At 37.4% G+C, this 24,762-nt stretch overlaps 2 protein-coding genes across 4 annotated transcripts in view; one reads left to right on the plus strand and one right to left on the minus strand.

Annotated features, from left to right (window-relative positions):
- The window catches only part of NDUFAF7 (NADH:ubiquinone oxidoreductase complex assembly factor 7), a 172,458-nt gene that overhangs the window by 16,502 nt on the left and 131,194 nt on the right, over positions 1–24,762 (minus strand). The gene's annotated exons all lie outside the window — the stretch shown is intronic.
- Positions 1–24,762, plus strand: part of CEBPZ (CCAAT enhancer binding protein zeta) — a 27,864-nt gene continuing 3,102 nt past the window's right edge. The window contains exons 1-13 of one of the 2 annotated variants that reach the window (XM_005576123.5): positions 1–185; positions 2,546–4,038; positions 7,131–7,362; positions 7,975–8,158; positions 10,382–10,470; positions 13,157–13,210; positions 13,766–13,868; positions 13,972–14,040; positions 15,158–15,224; positions 16,015–16,112; positions 17,563–17,620; positions 17,910–18,106; positions 18,872–18,955. In XM_005576123.5, the coding sequence (XP_005576180.3) occupies positions 30–185; positions 2,546–4,038; positions 7,131–7,362; positions 7,975–8,158; positions 10,382–10,470; positions 13,157–13,210; positions 13,766–13,868; positions 13,972–14,040; positions 15,158–15,224; positions 16,015–16,112; positions 17,563–17,620; positions 17,910–18,106; positions 18,872–18,955 (2,884 nt within the window). In that variant the 5' untranslated portion in view covers positions 1–29. Of the gene's footprint in view, positions 186–2,545; positions 4,039–7,130; positions 7,363–7,974; positions 8,159–10,381; positions 10,471–13,156; positions 13,211–13,765; positions 13,869–13,971; positions 14,041–15,157; positions 15,225–16,014; positions 16,113–16,951; positions 17,129–17,562; positions 17,621–17,909; positions 18,107–18,871; positions 18,956–24,762 lie in introns of those variants that run through there. The other variant, XM_065527175.2, reaches the window with a different exon arrangement.

Below are 24,762 nucleotides of genomic sequence, written 5' to 3' on the forward strand. Positions count from 1 at the left end.
GAGTTCCAAGAGCGTATGCTCTGCTAGCCATGGCGGCAGCCAAGGAGCCTTTGGAGTTCCATGCCAAGCGGCCTTGGCGCCCCGAGGAGGCAGTAGAAGATCCGGACGAGGACGACGAGGATGATGCTAATGAAACCGAGAATGGGTTCTCCCTGGAGGAAGTGTTACGGCTCGGAGGCACCAAGGTAACTGCCGCGGGCTCCGGGGAAAGGGGTCAGACGTGGGCAGTCCCTAATGTCGCTAGGCTGACTGCCCCGCCGCTTCCGCGCTGCGTAGAGCGCGGGCGTCCAGGACCCAGATCCCAGATCCCAGCCTCGGAAGCATGTGTTCTGTGAGCTTCCCACGCTGGTTTCCAGGGCTGTTTACAAAAGAAAAGTTTCCAGTTGAACGTCGTATTCTCTGGCCTTTCTTAGGATGTAGGCGATCCTCTCATTTTATTAACGTGGTATAACCATCACACCATCAGGTCGGAGAGTAGCTTTTCTTGGTCCCGACCTTGTGGTATGAGTATTTTGAACACCAGTGGTATTGGAATTTTCATTTCTGTTCTCGTGGAGTACGTGCACGTGTCACTGTATGCCCCAGAAGCCCTCTTTTTTGGAACATCCTAATTAAGGGACAGAAACAGTAAACAAACTTTTAAATACATAGTACAGCAGACACGGGGTAGTGCGAAAGGACGATAAGGAGTGGGAGCGCGTTAGTATTAAATGAGATGATCGACAAACACATCACGGAGATGTTTGAGCAGAATCCTAAAGGAGAGGAAGGAGTGAGCCATGTGCCATTCTGGTTGGAACAGAAAATGCAAAGACAGGCAGAAGAGTGCCTGACCTATTCCATGAGCAGCCAAAATGCCAATGTAGCAGAGGCAGAGTGAGGTAAGGGGAGAATGGTAAGAAATGAGGTCCAAGGGGTAAGAGGGCAGGCTTTTGCTCTGAGTTTGATGCAAAACCACTGGAAGATTTTAAGCAGATAAGGGACAGAAATTAACTTTGTTTTTAATATTATTTTGTTTGGAGACTGGACTTTCAGGGTGGAGGAGTTGGTTAGAGATAAGTAGATTCACAGTTTTGCTCTGTGCTTGTGTATATTTAAGTTTTGAATAAGTAATATATACACATGATACACGTGATACAAACTTTAAAGATATGTAGTGAAAAGTCCAATTTTTTCCACTTTTATCTCAGCCGTAACAATTGCCCTGATAGGAAGCAATTATTTTTACAAGTGTAGTTTATATCTTTCAGGGATACTGTATACCTTTTCAAGCATATACATATTTATGTGTATGAAATACGCGTGTATTATTTTTTACATGAATAGTACCATATATATACACCTATCTATATTTTGCTTTCTTTTCTCTCTTAGAAATCCTTCTATATCAGTGCATGAAGTTCTGTGTTATTGATATGGCTGCATAAATCATTTTGTCTGTCTTAATTTATCGAACCAGCCACTTATTGTGGATATTTAAATTATTGCCAGTCTTTCACTATTTTAAATAATACTACAGTTAATAACCTTAATCGTAATATTTTTTTCCCCACTTTTGTAAGTGTATATGTAGTCCAAATTTGTAGAAATGAGCCAGGCACAGGGGCTCACACCCATAATCCCAGCACTTTGGGAGTCGGAGGTGGGAGGATACTTTCAGTCCAGGACTTTGAGACCAGCCTGAACAACGTAAGGAGACCTCATCTCAAAAAAAAAATTTTTTTTTTAATAGCTGGGCGTGTAGTCCCAGCCACAGGCTGAGATTGGAGGATCACTTCAGCCTGGGAGGTTGAGGCTACAGTTCAACCATGGTCAAGTCACTGCACTCCAGCCTGGACAACAGAGCGAGACCATGTCTCAATCAATTAGTTAATTTTTAGAAATGAAGCTGCTGGGTCAACAGATGTGTGCCTTGTATTAAACAGTCGTAATTGGAGTTGACAAATTGTCCTCCATGTAGGTTGTGTCAGTTTACACTCACATCAACCATGTATGAAAGTGCCATTTCCCCCACCCCTTCCCCAGCATCACCTGTCATTGTATCTTTCTCATCTTGCAATGTATCTTTGCTCATCTGATAAATTAAAAGATGGATGTATCATTGTGGTTTTAATGTGGATTTCTCTAAATGTCAGTGAGGTTGAGCATCTTTTCATATTTTTAAAGAACCTTTTTTTTTTTTCTATGAACTGTTCATATCCTTTGCACATTTTTCTTTTGGGTTGTCACTTACTGATGTGTAGAAAGTTTTATATTAAGGTGTTAAACCCAATTACTTTGATAGGAATTGCTTGTATTTTTTTTTTCCAGTTTATAATTTGTATTTTTTCCTATATCGAAATAAAAAGTGTGCGTGTGTGTGTATGTGTGTAAAAGAAAGATAGATTTACTTATCCTTTACTTTGTGGACCCTGAGTTTTATGTCAAATTTGAAAGGATTTTTCCAATTCTGAAATTATTTTTAAAATTATGTTGTGTTTCCTATTATTTTATGGTTTTATTTTTCACATTTGTAATGTATTTTTAACTTATGTTTTTAATGCAGCAAGATTACCTTATGCTGGCTACTTTGGATGAGAATGAGGAAGTGATAGATGGAGGCAAAAAAGGAGTAATTGATGACCTTCAACAAGGTGAATTGGAAGCATTTATTCAAAATCTTAATTTGGCCAAGTATACAAAAGCTTGCTTAATTGAAGAAGATGAACCAGCTAAAAAAGAAAATTCCAGCAAAAAAGAAGTAAAAATACCTAAAATAAATAACAAAAATACAGCACAAAGTCAAAGGACATCAGTTAATAAGGTGAAAAATAAGAATAAGCCAAAACCACATTCTGATGAGAACGGCAGTACCACACCGAAAGTGAAGAAAGATAAACAGAACATCTTTGAATTTTTTGAGAGACAGACTTTGTTACTCAAGCCTGGAGGCAAATGGTATGATCTGGAGTATAGCAATGAATATTCTTTGAAACCCCAGCCTCAGGATGTTGTATCTAACTACAAAACCCTTGCTCAGAAGCTGTATGAGCATGAAATCAACTTATTCAAAAGTAAGACGAATAGTCAAAAGGGAGCCTCTTCTACCTGGATGAAAGCAATTGTGTCATCGGGGACACTAGGTGACAGGATGGCAGCCATGATTCTTCTTATTCAGGATGATGCCGTTCACACACTTCAGTTTGTAGAAACTCTTGTGAACCTTGTTAAAAAGAAGGGCAGCAAACAGCAGTGCCTCATGGCCTTGGATACTTTTAAAGAGTTGCTTATCACAGACCTTTTGCCAGACAGTCGGAAGCTGAGGATTTTCAGCCAGCATCCTTTTGACAAACTGGAACAGTTGTCCAGTGGCAACAAGGACTCAAGAGATAGAAGACTGATATTATGGTATTTTGAACACCAGCTGAAACACTTAGTGGCTGAATTTGTGCAGGTCTTAGAAACTTTAAGTCATGATACATTAGTAACCACTAAAACTCGAGCCCTTGCAGTGGCTCATGAGCTGCTTTGTAACAAGCCTGAGGAAGAAAAGGCTCTTCTTGTGCAAGTGGTAAATAAACTGGGAGATCCTCAGAACAGAATTGCCACAAAAGCCTCCCATCTGTTAGAGACATTACTTTGTAAACATCCCAATATGAAAGGAGTTGTGTGTGGTGAAGTAGAAAGGCTACTCTTCCGCTCAAATATCAGCTCCAAAGCTCAGTATTATGCAATTTGCTTTTTAAATCAAATGGCTCTGTCCCATGAAGAAAGTGAACTGGCTAACAAATTAATAACTATTTACTTTTGCTTTTTTCGGACTTGTATAAAAAAAAAAGATATTGAATCAAAAATGCTTAGCGCCCTTTTAACAGGTGTTAATAGGGCGTACCCTTATTCCCAGACTGGTGATGACAAAGTGAGGGAGCAAATTGACACACTGTTCAAAGTGTTGCATATGGTGAATTTTAATACCAGTGTGCAGGCTTTAATGTTGCTTTTCCAAGTCATGAATTCTCAGCAGACAATATCGGATCGATATTACACCGCATTATACAGGTAAGAACATAGCATTCCAGTATGAGACGTGAACTATAACTTGATGTACAGCACAGGCAGTGCCCTCTGTGGGGCAAGAGAAAGAGTTAGAAAATTGGATTTTAGGCCCCCTTAGCAGCTTGCTGCTCGCCACCTTCAAGTAAGTCACTTAATCTTTGTTTCCCTGATGGACACAAATTATATTCGCTGCTTTGAATACATTTTTCATTTTGAGAAGTTGTAAAATACAGAAAAATACCCAAAAGAATCATTCATATCTACCAGCTAGTATTTCAGAATTAACATTTTGCTATATTTGTTTTAAGTCTTTTGGGATATTAAAGAAATAAAATTGCAGATATAATTGCAGTTTCCGTCTTCCCATTCTCAATCCTGTGTCTTTTCCCTGCTGTCTTTCACAAAATTGAATGCATTCACACAGTAACTCATTCAATAAGTCTTTTCTGAATGCCTACAGTATGGTGCCATGCTCTAGGTGCACAGGAGGCACAGCGAACAGAAATCCCATCCCTGGAGGCACTCACGTTCATATTGGGGGAGGCAGCAGAGAGAGGAGCTGTGGTAAACAAGAAAGTATGTTAAGTAGAGAGTTTTGGGGGGTGCAGGGTTTTTGTTTGTTTAATGGAAATTAAGATTTTCTTTACTGAATTTTGCAACTCACTCATTGAGGCATATTTTCAGCAATGTGTAAACAGTTTGGAGCTGTTTAAGAGGCAGTAGAACATAACTGTGTTCAAGAAATTAATATATTTCCTTCTAATTCATTTTTATATATTTACATAGATAATCTTGTGAGAAAATGTAGAGTAGTGGTTAGTATCTTAGACTTAAGCCACGCTGCCTAGGTTTGAGTCCCTGCCATTAGTTTTCTGTGTAACTTTGGGCAAATTACTTGATCCCCACTAAAAACCTATTGGTAGACATAATTCATCCCATGTTATCATGCCTAAGTGGATTTGTCTGTAGGATGGAGAGAAAAGCACCTATCTCATGATTATTATGAAGATTTTGAAACGTGCACAAGATTCTGCAGCTTGTAAATGACAGAACTGGGGCTTTAATGAAGGTGGGGGGGTATGTGTGTTAACCCATGTAATCTTTGTGTGTATGTGAAGTGCTTAACAGTGCCCAACACATAGTGCTATGTGAAATGTTGGCTGCTATCCTTATTACTGATACTCATACATGTTTCTTTAGTTTAATCCTCTTAACAGCTCTCCAGTGTGTGAGGTACAATAATTTGTGCAAGGTCACACAGATATTAAGAGACCAAGTTAGGTGGCAAATCCAGGTCCACTTGCTGTAGAGTTCATGACATTTCATAGCACTGATTGCTCTGGTCCACTAAAAAGACTCTCAGAAGCCTTTCCACAACTCTTTGAAGTAATAGATACTTAACATCGTTAATTTGAAAAGAGTTCCAAGGCTGAAAATGTAGAGGTTTCGGGGTCTTGAGTTTTTTGTTTGTTTTTTTGTTTGTTTGTTTTGAAGGGGGGTGATTTGATTATTTTGAACTTTTGATGGTCATAGGAATTTTTAATTTTTAGAAAGTGTTGGAAACATTTTTCTGTCTCTATTTAACATCATAGTCTAACATCTCTGAGGAAGAGTACGTTTTTAAGTTTTTAAAATCACTATTTGCCAAGAGCTCTCGCAGATGGAGTTTCTTAACGGGCCTTTAGGCCTTCTTAAAGTGTTTGTTTGCTCTTGGTTTTATTAAGAATCCTTCACATTAAGAAAACCCCTAGTTAATTGAGGGATAAAAGAAATGACATGATTTGATTTACAAAAATATTTATCAGAACTTTAGGAAAATATTTCATGAAATGATAGAGACATGTCCCTTTAAATTCTTCTCAAATGTTTCTCTTGATGTGAGATGGAATTTATGCCTAAAAATAAGTTGCAAACTGGATGGAAATGTTGGAAAATTTAAATGTAAAGAGAGAAAATTGAATAATCCAGAATATCCCAGGATATTACCAAAAGGGTGATATTTCCCAGAGTATGCAGAGCAATAGGAAAGCGCTTCACAAGCTTAAGTCTTTTCATTTCTAGTATTAGTAGGAAAAAATTGATGGGAATACTTAAAACAAAGGAAGTAATGATTCCAGGTGTTAGTAGAGCTAATCTGGAGGATTGTGTTAATTCTGGGTGTTATAATATCTGGAGGTCTAGACTGGTTGGGGACATGTGTAGTATTCAGCATCTAGAATAGAGAATTTTTAAAGTATCATGAGGTCAGAGTAGAGCAGCCTACAGAAGACAGACATTAGGGAGAGACAAGCACATAATAGCTAAATAGGTTCAAGTATTTGAATAACTGTCTTGTAAAAGTATTAACTGCCAGGCAATGGGGTTTTAACAGTGAATAACACAGGCATAATCCCTATTTCACTGGACCTTGAGAGAAAAGGGAAAGGCAGGGAAACCCAGTTTGTGAAACTATGAAGGACACAAACATGGAACTGAGAGAGAGGCTAATAGAAGAACCAATTTTGGATACTGTGGACATGCAGAGAGTTGGAGAGAAGCACTCTGGGCAGTGAGAATAGTGTGTATGAGAGAGATGTTACACAGCTAGTACATTGGACTAGAGATTCTCTGAAGTCCTTAGAATTTAATTTTCTGCTATTCATCTATGGTCTTCACTAACACCATGAAGAGGCGGTCACCCTGCTAGTAGGCAGTTATACAAGGACAAAAACCCCAATCTTCTAATGTTCTGCTTTCATGGGTCAGTTTTCACTGCCTGGTTTTAGATTAGCTTTTCTGGTGGGGTTCTATGAATACTGTTAGGGCTGTGCCCTGTTGATATAGAAAACAGAAAAACACTTGGAAAAGAGTTTTTCTTTTTTCATTCCTGTGGGTGGTGGTGGTGTTGTCGTTATTGTTGGTTTTTCCTGGTGCCATCATCATCCTTTTCTGGTCATTGACTTCCATCTTACCTCTTAGGGCAAGGTCTCTTGTTCTAATATAAGCAGCAAAGTTATCCCTAACTAAGATGAGGTTAGTAGCTGTTTCTAATATGTGACTGTTGATTGTGGAGCTGGTTTTATACATAAATATTTGACCTTGGTTTTGTTTTGCAGGAAGATGTTGGATCCAGGGTTGATGATGTGTTCCAAGCAAGCTATGTTTCTTAACCTTGTCTACAAATCTCTGAAAGCTGACGTTGTATTGCGCCGGGTGAAGGCTTTTGTGAAGAGGTTACTTCAAGTTACTTGTCAACAAATGCCACCATTTATATGTGGAGCTTTATATCTTGTGTCTGAGATCCTTAAAGCAAAACCAGGTTTAAGAAGCCAACTAGATGATCATCCGGTATATTTTTCAACTGCTTTTTAAATTGAGTGGGTGCTGAAATATATTGGTGGTTTTTGTTTTGTTTTTCTTTGCTTCACATGACAATAACCTAGTTCTCTGGACCATATGAGTGTGAGTTCTGGAATAGGACAAACCTAGATTTTAGTACCAGCTGTACAGTTCACTAGGTGGGCATGTTGCTCAACTCTTCTACTTGCAATAAACTATACTATACTAGAAGTTACCATTGTATGGGATTTGGAAGACTATAAAACTTAGTGGCCCTCTTAAGTCGTCTTCGTTAACTATGAAATGGAAATAATAATAGTAGCTACCTCATAGGGTTATTTACAAGTCAGAAATTTACTTGAGGGCTAATTGTTTTCAAGTTATAGAGTCCCTAGGGCTCAGGGGTTCTTAGCTCAAAACTTAACTGTGTTATGTTTAGAAATAAGGATGTGCTCTCCTCTCTTGTTTAAATACCACTGATGGCCATCATTTTACTTTATTAGAACTTTCACGTTTCACCAGAGTTGCAATAAGTAAAACTCTACATCACATAATGGAACACAGACTTTATTGCAACTTCTAGTTGATTTATGTAGATTTATGAAACTATGTGTTTGTTAGGAGTCTGATGATGAAGAACATTTTATTGATGCAAATGATGATGAAGACATGGAAAAATTCACTGATGCAGACAAAGAAACAGAGATGGTGAAAAAACTTGAGACAGAGGAAACGGTTCCTGAAAGTGATATAGAAACCAAAAAACCAGAGATTGCTTCCTGGGTGCACTTTGATAATTTGAAAGGTGAGTTTTTTTAATCTTTATTCTCTTGAATTTTTAAACCAGGGAGTTTGTTTCTCTTTGATTTTCATAGAAACTAGCATTCTACCATTTTACTTATTTATTTATTTATTTAGAGTCTCGCTCTGTCATCTAGGCTGGAGTGCAGAGGCACGATCTCGGCTCACTGCAACCTCTACCTCCCAGGTTCAAGTGATTCTCCTGCCTCAGCCTCCCAAGTAGCTGGGATTACAGGTGTGTGCCACCACACCCAGCTAATTTTTGTATTTTTAGTAGAGGTGGGGTTTCACCATGTTGGCCAGGCTGGTCTCGAACTCCTGACCTCAGGTGATCTGCCTGCCTTGGCCTCTCGAAGTGCTGGGATTACAAGCGTGAGCCACTGTACCTGGCCCACAGTTTCTTAAAGTAATATTTTAGGGATAGAAAACTTTCTGTTCAAGATAGAAACTTTAAGTGGTTTCCTATACACACACCAAACTAAATTAATAGGATGTTAGAGTCAAAAGAAATCTTAGAAATGCAGCCTCTTCATTTGAGGCTGTAAAGAAAACACTAGCCTTGAGGTTCAAGAAATGTGGTGCCAGACCCATTTCTTCAACTTGCTTTGGGACTCATGGTCAAATTAATTCATCTACAAATTTCAATTTGTGAAGTACAAAAGAGAAGTCTGATAGCTGCCAGAAAAGTTTGAGAAGAATCCATCAGTTCCCCTGAAGACTAAACTGAGAGAATAATCCTTTAGAAGGATGAAGAGTATGGGTGTTGGAAGGTAGTCAGTTCCTCGTCTGAAAATCTTTGTTTTAAATTTTTTAAATCCTGAGTTTCTGAAAACATGAAGATAATGGCAGACCTGTTCCAAGTGAGAATTATTTCTGGGCATACTTTCATGACAAATATTTGGAGCACTCTAAAGCTCCAAAAGACTTTAGACCTAGTTCATCTTCGTATTATTTCCGTCTTAACATTTCCAACCTCTTTGACCCCAAAATGGGTACCTTTTCTTGCCATTTAGAAAAGGGAGAAGTTTGGGGTTTTTTGGTTTGGTTTTTGATTTTTTTTGAGACGGGTCTCACTGTCACCCAGGCCAGGCTGGAGTACAATGAGCCATTATGGCTCACTGCAACCTCAAACTCCTGAACTCAAGTGATCTTCCCACCTCAGCCTCCCAGGTAGCCAGGACTACAGGTTTGTGCCACCAGGTCTGGCTAGTTGTATTTTTTGTAGAGACAAAATCCCACTCTCTTGCCCAGGCTGGTCTTGAACTCTTGGACTCAAGCAGCCTTTCATGTTGGCTTCCCAAAGTGCTGGGATTATAGGCATGAGCCAATGCGCCCAGCCAAGGCAGAAGTTTTGAAAGGGAGCTTTTAGTTATTTTTGAGTCAGGGTCTTGCTCAGTCATGAAGGCTGGATCACAATGGCATGATCTTGGTTCACTGCAACTCTTTTTTTTTTTTTTTTTTTTTTTTTTTTGAGACGGAGTCTCGCTCTGTCGCCCAGGCTGGAGTGCAGTGGCCGGATCTCAGCTCACTGCAAGCTCCGCCTCCCGGGTTCACGCCATTCTCCGGCCTCAGCCTCCCGAGTAGCTGGGACTACAGGCGCCCGCCACCTCGCCCGGCTAGTTTTTTTTTTTGTATTTCTTAATAGAGACGGGGTTTCACCGTGTTAGCCAGGATGGTCTCGATCTCCTGACCTCGTGATCCGCCCGTCTCGGCCTCCCATAGTGCTGGGATTACAGGCTTGAGCCACCGCGCCCGGCCGGTTCACTGCAACTCTTATCTCCTGGGCTCACGTGATCCTCCCACCTCAGCCTCCCGAATAGCTGGGACTACAGGCACACACTACCACACGTGGCTAGTTTTTTTTGTTGTATTTTTTGTAAGAGACGGGGTTTCACCATTTTGCCCAGGCTGGTCTCGAATTCCGGGACTCAAATGATCACTGGCCTCAGCCTCCCTAAGTGCTGTGATTACAGGTGTGAGCCACTGCACCTGGCCTTGAAGAAAGCTTTTAATGGTTGGGATAAACATGTTCCCTGCTTTATTCAAGAGCTGATGCTAGCTCAAGTACCAAGACAAATTCTTGAGGGAGCTCAGTTTTTAATCTAGGTTGCTTAGCTAAGTAAGAATGTTGGAAATATCTGTTGAGAATATTAATGGTGGTGTTTTTAATGACCTCTTGGGCTAGGAATAAAGCATTTGAGAAATCGTATTTTTTTGTTATTCCTAGGTGGGAAACAGTTAAATAAATATGATCCATTCAGTAGAAATCCTCTGTTCTGTGGAGCTGAAAATACAAGTCTTTGGGAACTCAAAAAGGTAAAATAATTTCAAATTGTCTTTTAATTCATTTATGGTGTATATTTTTGCCCTCGTGGATGTAATGCCTTGAAGTTTTTTTTTATGATAATTATAAGCATTAATAAACATTAAAAGTCCACATTTGGGGGAAGGTACTATGCGAGGTATTCATTTTGTAGAAAATCTTAAATGTGCATGTAAAATAAGGATATTATACGTGGGTTATAACTGTTGCTTTTTGTAGGTAGATTATTGCATGCAGAGTTGAGAAAATGGATAAATTTTGCTTTATTCATTAGATATATCTGAAAAGTTTTGTGATAAATTTTTTTGTAAATAAAGTTACTTTTCTGAATTCATAAGAGGAATTCATACTTCTAATAACCTTTCTGTGACTTTTGTGTAAAGCCAATAAGTATCTTCCTATGCAGTTATTCTCAGAGTGTGGCCAGACCTCTAAGAGTTCCTGATATCTTTTTAGTGAGTCGGACACAGCTTTTTTTTTTGGACAGAGTCTACCTCTGTAGCCCAGGCTGCAGTGCAGTGGCACAATCTCGAATCACTGCAAGCTCTGCCTCCCGGGTTCACGCCATTCTCCTGCCTCAGCCTCCCAGGTAGCTGGGACTATAGGCACCCGCCACCATACCTGGCTAATTATTTTTGTATTTTTAGTAGAGACGGGGTTTCACCATGTTAGCCAGGATGGTCTTGATCTGACCTCGTGATCCGCCTGCCTTGGTCTCCCAAAGTGCTGGGGTTACAGGCGCGAGCCACAGTGCCTAGCCCACAGCTCTTTTCATAGTAATACCAGTACATTATCTGTTTTCATCACTGTGTTGACAGTGGCACTGATACTATAAAATAAATGATAGGTAAAATTGCTGCAGCTTATCCTGAATAAAGACAGCACCAAGCTGCATCAGAAGCCATTATATTCATCACTGCCACATATGTGCAGTTAAAAAAAAAAAGCCAGTATAACTTAAGAATGATGACACAGGGAGAATTATTGATTTTAGTATCTTGACCCTAAAGTACACATGTCTTTTTAGTATTTTGTGTGCATATATAGCAAGTATGCGTAACATACCTCTGCTGCCTACCTAAAGTGTGAAGGTTGTCACGTGTCTCAAGGACAAGTGCTTACCGGTTGTTGCAAGCTCATCTAGCTGCTCTTTCATGAAAGACTAACTGACAAACTGGTTTTTCAGACTTAGGTATTTGGGAGACATTTTCTTGAAAATGAATGAAACAAAAAAGCTGGCAGTATTTGTTGTCAACAATAAAATTCAAAAATAAAGCTTTCGAGCAAAGATTAAAGTGTTAAAAATCTTGTAACCACCACCTTGGGCTTGACAGTTTCTTAATTTATAAAAACTTTACTGATGAAATCTGTGGTTCTAAGAATGTGATTTTTGTGGTAAAGTATAATGAAATGTGCCAACATTTGGAAGGACTGCATGTGGTATTTTTTCCAATGACCAATGCACAATGTTTCAAATCCTTTTTTTTTTTTTGAGACAGAGAAGGCTCTGTTGCCGCCCAAACTGGAGTGCAGTGGTGCAGTGGCGCAATCTCGGCTCACTGCAACCTCCACCTCCTGAGTAACTGGGATTACAGGAGCATGGCACCATGCCCAGCTAATTTTTTAATTTTTAGTACACACAGTGTTTTGCCATGTTGTCCAGGCTGGTCTTGAACTCCTGACTTCATGTGATCCGCCTACCTCAGCCTCCCAAAGTGCTGGGATTATAGGCGTGAGCCACTGTGCCACCTGAATATTACAAATTCTTGAGTGGATAAACGATTGATTCAAAGTAGACCAAATAATTTTAAGTAGCAAGTACCAAAAGCCAATTGAATATGGGTTTCAGATTCCATATTACAACTAATCTTTGGTTTTGGTATAGTACTAAAGAAGAAATTCACAGTTATGTGAAAGGTTTTTTCTACACATGTGAGGCCAGATTTTCTACGTATATTTCAACATAGAATATAGAAGCAGATGAAAGAATCACTGTCTTCTGTTAAGCCAGACATTAAAGAGATTTGCAAAACTGTAAAATAATGCTACTCACTATATATTTTGTCCTGAAGCATAATTATTTTTCATAAATATGCTATTTATTCATATGTAGTAGCTTTGTTATTTTAATGAACCTACAAGTATTTATAATTTTTCTGTTTAGTTTTATAACACACGTGTCTGTAGATATAACCCTGTTAAATGGAAACTGATGAAATTTTTGGTTTTTAAGTGTATGAAATGGTCCTGAGACCAAAATGTTTTGAGAATCACTTGTTTAATGTATTGGCTTAAATTTCAAATTTTTGCATTTTCTTTGTTGTTGTTGTTGAAATAGGGTCTCGCTCTGTCACCCAGGCTAGAGTGCAGTGGCGCCATCTCGGCTCACTGCAGCCTCAACCTCCTGGGCCCAGGCACCTTCCACTTTAGCCTCCTGAGTAGCTGGGACTAGAGGTGCGCACCATCATGCCCTGATTGTTTTTGTAGACATAGGGTTTCACCATATTGCCCAGGCCGGTCTCAACTTCTGGGCTCGAGTGATCTGCCTGCCTGAACCTCCCAAAGTGCTGGGATTACAAGTGTGAGCCAGCGTACCCAGCCCGATTTTCTTAAATAAGCTATAAATGTACTAAGTGTCAACCTTAGAAATATTGATATTATTCACATTTTTCTTTTTAGTTATCTGTGCATTTTCATCCCTCTGTGGCCCTTTTTGCAAAGACCATCCTTCAGGTGAGTCTAAAATATCAAAAGATGAGAATAAGAAAAAAGTTGAATCATTTTAGATAATAATTGGTCATACAGTGTTTAACAGAGAATCTTGTACATTTTACTGCTCGAATAAAGGAGTAATGACTTGTTTCGTACAAAACAGCAGATAATTTTTCCCACTCTGAGTTGAATGGAAGCAATAAGACATTAGAAAGCCACAGCAGTTATTTATTTATTACCTTGTAGCTTCTCTCCTGGAGAAAGACTGCCTCACTTTCCCATTTGCTATGTTTGCCACTTCAGGGTTTGGTTCGTGATTAATGGTTAGATGGCCTACATTTTTAATATTATTAGTCTATCCATCAAATCAATGTTACATTCTAGAATATGTGTGTATATGTATCTGTGTGTTTAATTTCTTAAGTATAATATGCATGAGAGAGATATTTGAAGAGTCATTTATTGCATATTTGTATCTTCAATACAATGTAATAGAAGTTATCTTTTTCTTTTTTCTTACCTGGATGCATAGATATAATTTGAATTAAGTTTTTAAATTCCCCCTCCACTTTTCAGGGAAACTATATTCAGTATTCGGGGGACCCCCTGCAGGATTTCACTCTAATGAGATTTTTGGATCGATTTGTATACCGAAATCCAAAGCCCCATAAAGGCAAAGGTATGCTTCTATTTAGTGAATTATTTGGTTTTCATTTTTCATACATAATAATATGAGCTTATAACTAGGTTTTGCATTATACTGTCATAATTTTACATTTCAGAAAACACAGATAGTGTTGTGATGCAGCCAAAAAGGAAACATTTTATTAAGGATATTCGTCATCTTCCTGGTAAGTATAAAGCTTAGACAGTTGAAACTGAAAAGACAGTGTAAGACAAAAATGCATAAATTGTATTATTCTTTGTTCTAATTTATCAGAATAAAACCTGAGGCACCAAAGACATTATCCATCTTTTTTTAACGTTATTACAGCAAATTTGAAACATGTCCAAAGTAAACAAAATAGTATGATGAACCCCCCCCAATTACCATCACCCAGCTTTGACAGTTATCACCATTTTATCATCCATAGCTTCATCAACAACCCCTGTGTATATAATTACTATTGCTCACAATTCAGACCATCTGAAAGCTCTCTAATATTAGCTTAGAAGCACAAAAACCCACAGCTGGTTTTGTCACAGAGCATCATTTTAAACTTAGTTAATAACCTACTTCTATATTCGCTAGCCATCTTCTGGATCTGAGTCTATTCTATTCAATGCAGACACTTCTTTGCATACCAGATCTCATCTCTCTTTTGTTCAGAGACTAGGGTTAAATTAGACCTTAAAGATCATTTAATTTCCAGTGACTTACTTCACAGAGGTCCAGAGATGTAAAAGGACTTACCCACAGTTAGTAAGTTAGAAGTAAAAGTCAAATCTCTTTTTACTCAGGATGAGTCAGAAATTTTTATTCTGAAGAGATAAAACCAATTTCTTGTAGTTCCTTATTTCTTAGTTTTCCTCAGTATAAAGGAAAACTGTTTACTTCCTGTTTATTCCCAGAATGGCAAGCATTAATGGCAAGCTTGTCATTTTTTGAGCTGAAAATGACAAGTTTAAAGTGATTATTTATTAAAATAACTCCTTGAATTTTTCTCTTGAAATTTGGGTCCTGGATGCAACTGAAGAACAGTAAGAGAACCCTGTTGTTTCACTGTCACTGCACTGACGGCTGTGTACTGCCTACTTTATGCTGTAGCCAGTGAAGTTTCCAATGTTGGGTCTTCACACAGACTTTTTCAGAGATTGTCCCTTGCACTCCAGGGTCCCTTCTATCTACCTTCCTTACAATTTTGAGATTTTTAGAATTACAGATTATGCTGTATTTTGTCTTAAGAGCTTAAGTAACATAAAGGGAATCGCTATATTACATTAAAATGTTTAAATTTATTTTTGTAGTGAACAGTAAGGAATTCCTTGCAAAAGAAGAAAGCCAAATACCAGTGGATGAAGTGTTTTTCCACAGGTACTATACATAATATAGTTTAATTTGGGGAAACTGCCAAAATTTAAATTTTGAATTTCAAAATCAGCATATTTTGAAAAGATCAAAGGATGTGTCTGTGTTTGTTAAGGAAATTTACAAATCAGTCATTTTGCTAATCTTAATATATCTTAGTAAAACTAAAGTAAATCTGGGAGTTTTGTTAATTTAGCATATAAATTTGTTTTATGCTTCTGACTTTTCGAAATTTAGCCTTTAATTTCTTTTTATAGTAATTTTTTTTTTGGCTTAAAATCTACCTTAGTTTAATATAGTGATAAAGCATGGGTAATTTATCCAGACCATGGCCCTTAGAATGGATTCAGAAAAATTCAGTGCACTGCTATAGAAATAAGTCCTAAACCAACTAGTATTATAACCTAATGCCTTATGGTAGTAAAGTACTTCTTATCTCATCTGGTTGACTGGTTAATTAGGTTTGATTTGGCTTGTTTTTTAAAATCATTTAGAATGAATAATTTTGAGGGTTTGATTACATCTGTACATGGCTAAGTTTTGCTGTATTCTAATACAAGCATAGGGCTAATAAAATATTATTCTTTGAAATGTATTACACTTAAAAGATTCCAGCTACTTTTTATTGAGTTAAACTATTTTTTGTATATTACATACAAATTTCAGTCATTTATTTCCAACTGAGTATACTTAAGATTTTACAGTTGTGGTTTGCCACTGGTCATAGGTTCTTTGATTATAGTAAGATTAGACCTTTAATAAAATTGTCAAATATATAACATGAGTATTATTTTAGGTATTATAAAAAAGTTGCTGTTAAAGAGAAACAAAAACGGGATGCAGATGAAGAAAGTATAGAAGACGTGGATGATGAGGAATTTGAAAAACTGATTGGTAATTTGTTGTGTTGACTCTTTGTAAAATAATCTACTATTATGTGTTAATAGACCGTGGAACATTAGTGGGAGAGGTGGCCTTGGTTTTAAAAAATCATTTAGCTAAGAATATCATGCATATCACAGTGGAAGATTAAGAAATATTTGGGGCCAGGTGCTGTGGCTCACACTTGTAATCCCAGCACTTTGGCAGGCCAAGGCAGGCAGATCGTTTGAGGTTAAGAGTTCGAGACCGGCCTGGCCAATATGGTGAAACCCTGTCTCTACTGAAAACACCAAAAAATGAGCCAGGCATGGTGGCACACACCTGTAGTCCCAGCTACTTGAGAAGCAGAGGCACGAGAATCACTTGAATCCAGGAGTCAGAGGTTGCAGTGAACCAAGATTGCGCCACTGCACTCTCGCCTGGGTGACAGAATGAAACCCTGTCTCAAAAAAAAAAAAAAAAGAAATATTTTTATGATATATGGTAATTCACCCACGTTTGCACCAGAAAAATGCATGATTTGTGCTTTGGATAGTCCATATAAGAAAAAATTTATATTTGTCTATTCATTGTTACAGCCAAATCTCATGTGAAATAGAAATCCTTTTTACCATTCATAATCTATTATAGTATATAGTATAGCAGTAGTAATTGATAGCAATAGTCTACTGTTTCATCTTTTTTATCTTTAATCTACAAAGCTAGAGAAATTTTGATTGAAAATAGACTTAAACAAAAAACATGGTAAATTGGAAAGACTTACACTGATTTCACATGTTACATACTTTTTTGTTGTTGTTTTTTGGGGGTTTTGTTTGTTTGTTTTGAGACAGGATCTCTCTGTCTCCCAGGCTGGAGTGCAATGGCACAGTCACAACTAACTCACTGCAGCCCTGCAGCCTAGACCTTCTGGGCTCAACCGATCTTCCTGCCTCAACCCCACGGGTAGCTGGGACTACAGGTACATGCCATGATGCTGGGCTACTTTGTTTTTGGTTTTTGTTTGTTTGTTTTTTAATAGAGATAGGGTCTTGCTGTGTTGCCCAGGCTGGTGATCACTCTACCTCAGCCTCCCAAAGTGCTGGGATTACAAGCATGAGGTGTTATATATTGTATCACACCTATTAAAAATGAGCACCTAAGTAGTTCTAATAGAGTAAAAGGGAATACAATTGCTAAATACCATTTTATTTGATATTTACCCTCATTCCATAAAAGAACTGTAGAAAGAGCCGAAATTAACTGGATCCTTCTTTAGTTTTGGAATTTAACTAAGATCAGTATTTCACAGGTTTGTATGCATTATTAAGATATACTAGTAACAGTCACATTTATATTGTTTTGGTGTTTACTTGTCATAAACAGCAGAATCATGACTGTTAGAATAATTTATTCAGATACAAGATGTATGTCAAGCTTGTCATTCTTTGTTGTATCTCACAATTTCTGTATTCTCTGGCAGACACATTTGAAGATGATAACTGTTTCAGCTCTGGAAAGGATGACATGGATTTTGCTGGGTAACATACTTCTATCTTCTCCTTCCTATTTTTCTAGCATTTCCCAAATTGTCCGTCAGAACAGTAGACCACAGAACTATATGACATAAAGGGGAAATGTATTCAAGTTTGGGAAGTAGATACAGTACTTTCATCTTTGACCTTTATAAAGCACGTTATTACTTACTCTAAGCAGTCTGCAAAGCTTTCTCCTCTAAGTCATTTAATAGCCTACTGCCCTAGTAGTCAACAAAACACTACTTTAGAAAATACTGCCTCCTTTTGTATTACAAATTGTGTTTTTTTCCAGTAACGTGAAAAAGAGAACAAAAGGAGCTAAGGATAACACATTAGATGAAGATTCAGAAGGTAGTGATGGTGAACTTGGTAACCTGGATGACGATGAAGTTTCTTTAGGAAGTATGGATGATGAAGAATTTGCTGAAATTGATGAAGATGGAGGAACATTCATGGATGTGTTAGATGATGAAAATGAGAGCGTTCCAGGTAAGCATTTTTTAAAATAAGACATAAACTGTGTCTTCCTCACTTCCTCAGCCTTAAGTTAGTTTTTCTGCTAAAGGTTTTTAATAAAGCCTTGTGTTCAAATTAATATTCATGTCAGCCAGAAACTTAAATGGGACCTTTTCCCTTCTTATTTGGAGCTGAAGGGTTTTTATTGTGTGTTGTGTGTGTTTTCTTTTAAGCAGTTTTTTGAGTTTTGGACTTTTACTTTAACCAGCAACTAGCTTCTCTGTACAATACATGTTGAGCTGAAATGCTGCCATTTTTTAATAGTAATTAGCAGTCTATAAAAGTTAATCAGTATTCATCATAGCCCAGCATAGATGAAGGTGAATATTTTATCTTGTTGTAAATTAGCAAGGAACACCCAGAATTGTCTCTGGACTGTTGTCTGACCTTTCTGTCCTTTCACATACCTCCAGCATGCACATGCCTGCCTAACATTCTTCTTCTACTTATTCTGAACCACAGCAGAAGTTTCTTGTTTTAAGGGGTTTTATATTATTTGGTCTTATTAATGAAGCTATTTAGAAAATTTTGTATTTGCACAAAATATTATAACTATGCCAATTCTTAGAGTCTTGCTCTCAGTCTGTCCTCAAGCCTATGCTAGTGGGATTATGAAACCCACATGGAATAGCAGTACAGTGCCTTACATTAGAATAAAGATTTTAGCATATCTTGGAGTAATATTTTCCAGTCCTATTGTTTTTCAGTTGCTTAATAGCAAATTTCTTCATGTAACAGAACTTGAAGTCCACTCCAAAGTCAATACTAAGAGAAGCAAGAGAAAAGGTACAAATGATTTTGACTTTGCTGGCTCATTTCAAGGTAAGAAAATGCATTCAGTATCTTTTAAAAGCAGTATCGATGTGAGAGGTGTCATTATCATTTTGGGAAATTAACTCTCCTAAATTTGGTTAATAAAATCCAGGGGTGGGTGGGGGTTGTTTTTAAGAAAGGTGTTAAGTGGAAATTATTTTCCACATTTTGAATTGTTTCTTGCATTCAAATATCTCTAGATCATCTTTTCATTGATTTTTTTAAATTTTTTATCATTATTTCCATTGTTTTGGGGGAACAGGTAGGGTGTTTGGTTACATGGGTAAGTTCTTTAGTGGCGATTTCTGAGATTTTGGTGCACCCATCACCCAAGCAATACACTGCACCCAATGTGTACTCTTATCCCCTACTACTTCCCACTCTTCCCCCCAAGTCCCCAGAGTCCATTATATCATTCTTAAGCCTTTGCATCGTCATTGCTTAGCTCCCATTTATAACTGAGAACATAGAATGTTTGGTTTTCCACTCCTGAATTACTTCGCTTAAAATAATGGTCTCCAGCTCTATTCAGTTTGCTACAAATGCCATTATTTCTCTCCTTTTCATGGGTGAGTAGCATTCCATGGTATATGTATAGCACATTTTCTTTATCCACTCATTAGTTGATGGGCATTTACGTTGGTTCCATATTTTTGCAGTTGCAGATTGTGCTGCTATAAACGTGCATGTGTAAGTGTCTTTTTTATATAATGACTTATTTTCCTCTGGGTAGATACTCAGTGGTGGGATTGCTAGATCAAATGATAGTTCTCCTTTCAGTTATTTAAAGACTCTACATACTGTTTACCATAGTGGTTGTACTAGTTTACATTCCCACCAGCAGTGTAAAAGTGTTCCCTTATTACCACATCCACGCCAACATCTGAAATTTTTTTTATTTTTAAACTATGGCTATTCTTGCAGGAGTAAGGTGGTATTGCACTGTGGCTTTGATTTGCATTTCCCTGATAATTAGGGATGTTGAGCATTTCTTCATATGTTTCTTGACCATTTGTGTATTTTTTGAGAATTGTCTGTTCATATCCTTAGCCCACTTTTTGATGGGATTTTTTCTTGCTGACTTTTTTGAGTTCTTTGTAGATTCTGGACATTGGTCCTTTCTCGGATGCATAGTTTACGAAGATTTTCTCCCACTCTGGGTTGTCTGTTTACTCTGCTGGTTATTTCTTTTGCTGTGCAGAAGCTTTTTAGCTTAATTAAGTCCCATCTATTTGTTTTTGTTGCATTTGCATTTAGGTTCTTGGTTGTGAACTCTGCTTAAGCCAATGTCTAGAAGAGTTTTTCCAATGTTACCTTCTAGAATTTTTATAGTTTCAGTTCTTAGATTTAAGTCTTTGATCCATCTTGAGTTTTCTGCATAAGGTGAGAAATGAGGATCCGTTTAATTCTCCTACATGTGGCTTGCCAGTTATCCCAGCACCATTGGTTGAACAGGGTGTCCTTTCCCCGCTTTATGTTTTTGTTTGCTTTGTCGAAGATCAAATGGTTGTAAGTATTTGGCTTTATTTCTGGGTTCTCTATTCTGTTCCATTGGTCTACAGGCCTGTTTTTATACAAGTACCATGCTATTTTGGTAACAATAGCCTAGCAGTATAGTTTGAAGTCAGGTAATGAGATACCTCCAGATTTGTTCTTTTTGTTTAGTCTTGCTTGGCTATGCAGATTCTTATTTTGTTCCATATGAATTTCAGGATTGTTTTTTCCTAGTTCTGTGAAGAATGATGATGGCATTTTGATGGGAATTACATTAAATTCATAGATTGCTTTTGGCAGTATGGTCATTTTCACAATATTGATTCTACCCATCCATGAACATGGGATGTGTTTCCATTTGTGTGTGTGTCTATGGTGTCTTTCAGCAATGTTTTGTAGTTTTCCTTTTAGAGATCTTTCACCTCCTTGATTAGGTATATTCCTAAGTATTATTATTTTTTTTGGCAGGTGTTGTAAGGAGGGTTGAGTAATTGATTTGATTCTCAGCTTGGTTGCTGTTGGTGTATAGCAGTGCTACTGATTTGTGTACATTGATTTTGTATCCTGAAACTGCTGAATTTATTTATCAGATCTAGGAGCTTTTTGCATGAGTCTTTAGGGTTTTCTAGGTATACTATCATATCACTGGTGAATAGTGACAGTTTGACTTCGTCTTTACTGATATGAATGAATGCCATTTCTTTCTCTTGTCCAATTGCACTGGCTAGGATTTCCAGTACTATGCTGAATAGAAGCAGTGAAAGTGGGCATCCCTGTCTTTTTCCAGTTCTCAGGGGGAATGCTTTCAACTTTTCCCTGTTCAGTATAATGTTGGCTATGGGTTTATCATAGATGGCTTTCATTACTTTAAGGTATGTCCCTTCTGTGCCAATTTCGCTTAGGGTTTTAATCATAAAGGGATGCTTGATTTTGTCAAATGCTTTTTTGCATCTATTGAGATGATCATATGAATTTTGTTTTTAGTTGTTTATGTGGTGTATCACATTTATTGACTTGCATATGTTAAACCAGTCCCGTATCCCTGGCATGAAACCCACTTCATCATGGTATATTATCTTTCTGATACGCTGTTGGATTCGGTTAGCTAGTATTTTGTTGAGGGTTTTTGCATCTGTGTTCATCGGGAATATTGGTCTGTAGTCTTCTTTTGTTACGTCATTTCCTGATTTTGGAATTAGGCTGATATTGGCTTCATTGAATGATTTAGGGAGGATTCCCTCTTTCCCTATCTTTTGGAATAGTTTCAGTAGGATTGGTACCAATTCTTTGAATGTCTGATAGAATTCAGCTGTGAATCCATCAGGTCCTGGACCTTGTTTTATTGGCAGTTTTTTTTATTACTGTTTCAATCATGCTACTTGTTATTGGTCCGTTCAGAGTTTCTCTTTCTTTCTGGTTTAATCTAGAAGGGTTGTATATTTCCAGGAATTTATCCATTTTATCTCGGTTTTCTAGTTTGTGTGCATAAAGGTGTTCATAGTAGCCTTGAATGATCTTTTGTATTTCTGTGGTATCAGTTGTTGTCTCTCCCATTTCATTTCTAATTGAGCTTATTCGGATCTTCTCTCTTCTTTTTTTGGTTAATCTTGCTAATGGTCTACCAATTTTCTTTATTTTTCCACAGAACCAGCTTTTTGTTTCATTTATCTTTTGTAGTGTTTTTTCAGTTTTGTTTAGTTCTGCTCTGATCTTTATTTCTTTTCTTCTGCTGGGTTTGAGTTTGATTTGTTCTTGTTTCTCTAGTTACTTGAGGCATAAGCTTAGATTGTCTGTTTATGCTCTTTCAGACTTTTTGATGTAGACATTTAATGCTGTGAACTTACTAAAAGTAGTGCCACTTTTGCTGTATCCCAGAGGTTTTGATAGGTTGTGTCACTGTTCAGTTCAAAAAAATATTTTAATTTCCATCTTCATTTCATTGTTGACTCAAAGATCATTCAAGAGCAGAGTATTAAATTTCCATGTATTTGTATATAGTTTTGAGGGTTCCTTTTGGAGTTAATTTCCAATTGTATTCCACTGTGGTGTGAGAGGGTACTTGATACAATTTCAGTTTTCTTAAGTTTATTGAGACTTGTGGCCCACCATATGGTCTATCCTTGAGAATGCTCCATGTGCTGATGAAAATAACGTATATTCTGCAGTTTTTGGGTAGAATATTCCGTAGGTATCTGTTAAATCCATTTGTTCTAGGGTGTTAAGTCCATTGTTTCTTTGTTGACTCTGTCTTGAAGACCTGTCTAAGGCTGTCAGTGAAGTATTGAAGTCACCCACTATTATTGTGTTGCCATCTATCTAATTTCTTCGGTCTAATAGTAATGGTTTTATAAATTTGGGAGCTCTGGTGGTAGATGCATATATATTTAGAATTATGATATTTCTTGTTGAACTAATCATTTTAGTAGTATGTAATGTCCCTCTGTCTTTTTTTAGCTGTTGTTGCTTTAAAGTCTGTTTTGTCTGATATAAGAATAGCTACTTCTGCTTGCTTTTGGTTTCCATTTGCATGGAATATCTTTTTCTACCCCTTTACTTTAAGTTTATGTGAGTCATGTGTTAGGTGAGTCTCCTGAACACAGCAGATTCTTGGTTGGTGGTCCAATCTCACATTCTGTACCTTTTAAGAGGAGCATTTAGGCCATTTACATCCAACATTATTATTTGAGATGTGAGGTACTGTTCTATTCATCATGCTAGTTGTTGCTTGAATACTTTGATGTTGTTTTTTCATTGTTATTTTATAGGCCCTTTGAGATTTATGTTTTAAGGAGGCTCTATTTTGGTGTACTTCAAGGTTTTGTTTCAAGATTTAGAATTCCTAGGCTGAGTGTAGTGGCTCACGCCTGAAGTCCTAGCACTTTGAGAGGCCCAGGCGGGCATCACCTGAAGTCAGGAGATCAAGACCAGCTTGGCCAACATGGCAAAACCCCGTATCTACAAAAAATACAAAAATTAGCTGGGCATGTTGGTAAGCCCCTATAATCCCAGCTACTCAGAAGGCTGAGGCACAAAAATCACTTGAACCCATTAGGCAGAGGTCACACTGAGCCAAGATTGCACCACTGCACTCCAGCCTGGATGGCAGAGCAAGATTCCATCTCAAAAAAAAAAAAAGATTTAGAACTCCTTTCAGCATTTCTTGTAGTGCCGGCTTGGTAGTGGCGAATTCTCAGCATAGATCTCTCCTTCATTTATGAAGCTTGGTTTTGTTGGATACCAAATTCTTAGCTGATAATTATTTTGATTAAGGAGACTAAACACATTGCCACACGCTGTTCTGTCCGTCCATGTGGGAGCTGCATGTTAGTCCTGTCCCCTTATCCACCATTTTCCTCCTCAGCACAGCAGATCGAAATGTTTGCCTCTGCTATGTTTTGTTCTCTCCAAGGCCCCAGCATATTGGATGGTGCCTACTCATATTTGAATGCAGATCTTCCTTACCTAGTCCAGAGATTCACATGCTAATCTCTGCTCATTCATCTTTAAACCACTCAATTATAAAACCCTGGATTTTTCAGACACCTGTTATCTTTTTCTTTTCTCAACCATTATTCTTTGCCATTTGACCCTTGCAATAATCCATGCTCCTTTATTATGATACGAACTGTTCTTTCTGCTAATATATTCTTTAACATTTTTCAAAGTATATCTTACAAGATTATGCTTCACAGTGTAACACTTACAAGGTGCTAATAAAAGAAAAAAGTGCTATATCAGGTAACAGTCTTAAGATTTTTGATAAAAATGTAGAAAGCACTATACATACTTTGCCTCAAGTGCCTCTCTGGCTTCTGTTACTGCTAAATACTGATGACTAAAAATAGATCTGCAAAGTTAAAAATAATGTTTTAAAAAGTTTCATTTACATATTGGTAGTAGTGTTTCAGAAACTCATGCCTACAAAATTTTATCAACTCTTTCAAATACTGCTGTCAATTCCTTAGTCCCCTAATGACTAGATGATTTAACTGATATATATTTAAATTGTAATATGTTGTCTTCCAGATTTTGTCTTCCCTTGAGTGTCTAAGATCCTGTTTTAATATTAGCATAAGATGAGATATAGGCAGTTTTTCTCAAGACCATCCCTCAGAAAAGAAGTGTTGCTTTACTTCAAGTTCTACTGAGCCTATTATTAAAAGATGCTGGTAAAAGGAATTTGAGGAGAAGAAAAAATTTTTTAATGTTAAAAAAAGATGCTCTCTCAGCTTGTTTCAAATAGTAAAGTACTGTTTCAGAAGACATTAGCCTGAAAGGATTTCAGATCTCAATTGATAATAGTTTTGGATGCAGATTAAAGA

Source organism: Macaca fascicularis, chromosome 13 (assembly GCF_037993035.2).
Source record: "Macaca fascicularis isolate 582-1 chromosome 13, T2T-MFA8v1.1".
Taxonomy (NCBI): Eukaryota; Metazoa; Chordata; class Mammalia; order Primates; family Cercopithecidae; genus Macaca; species Macaca fascicularis.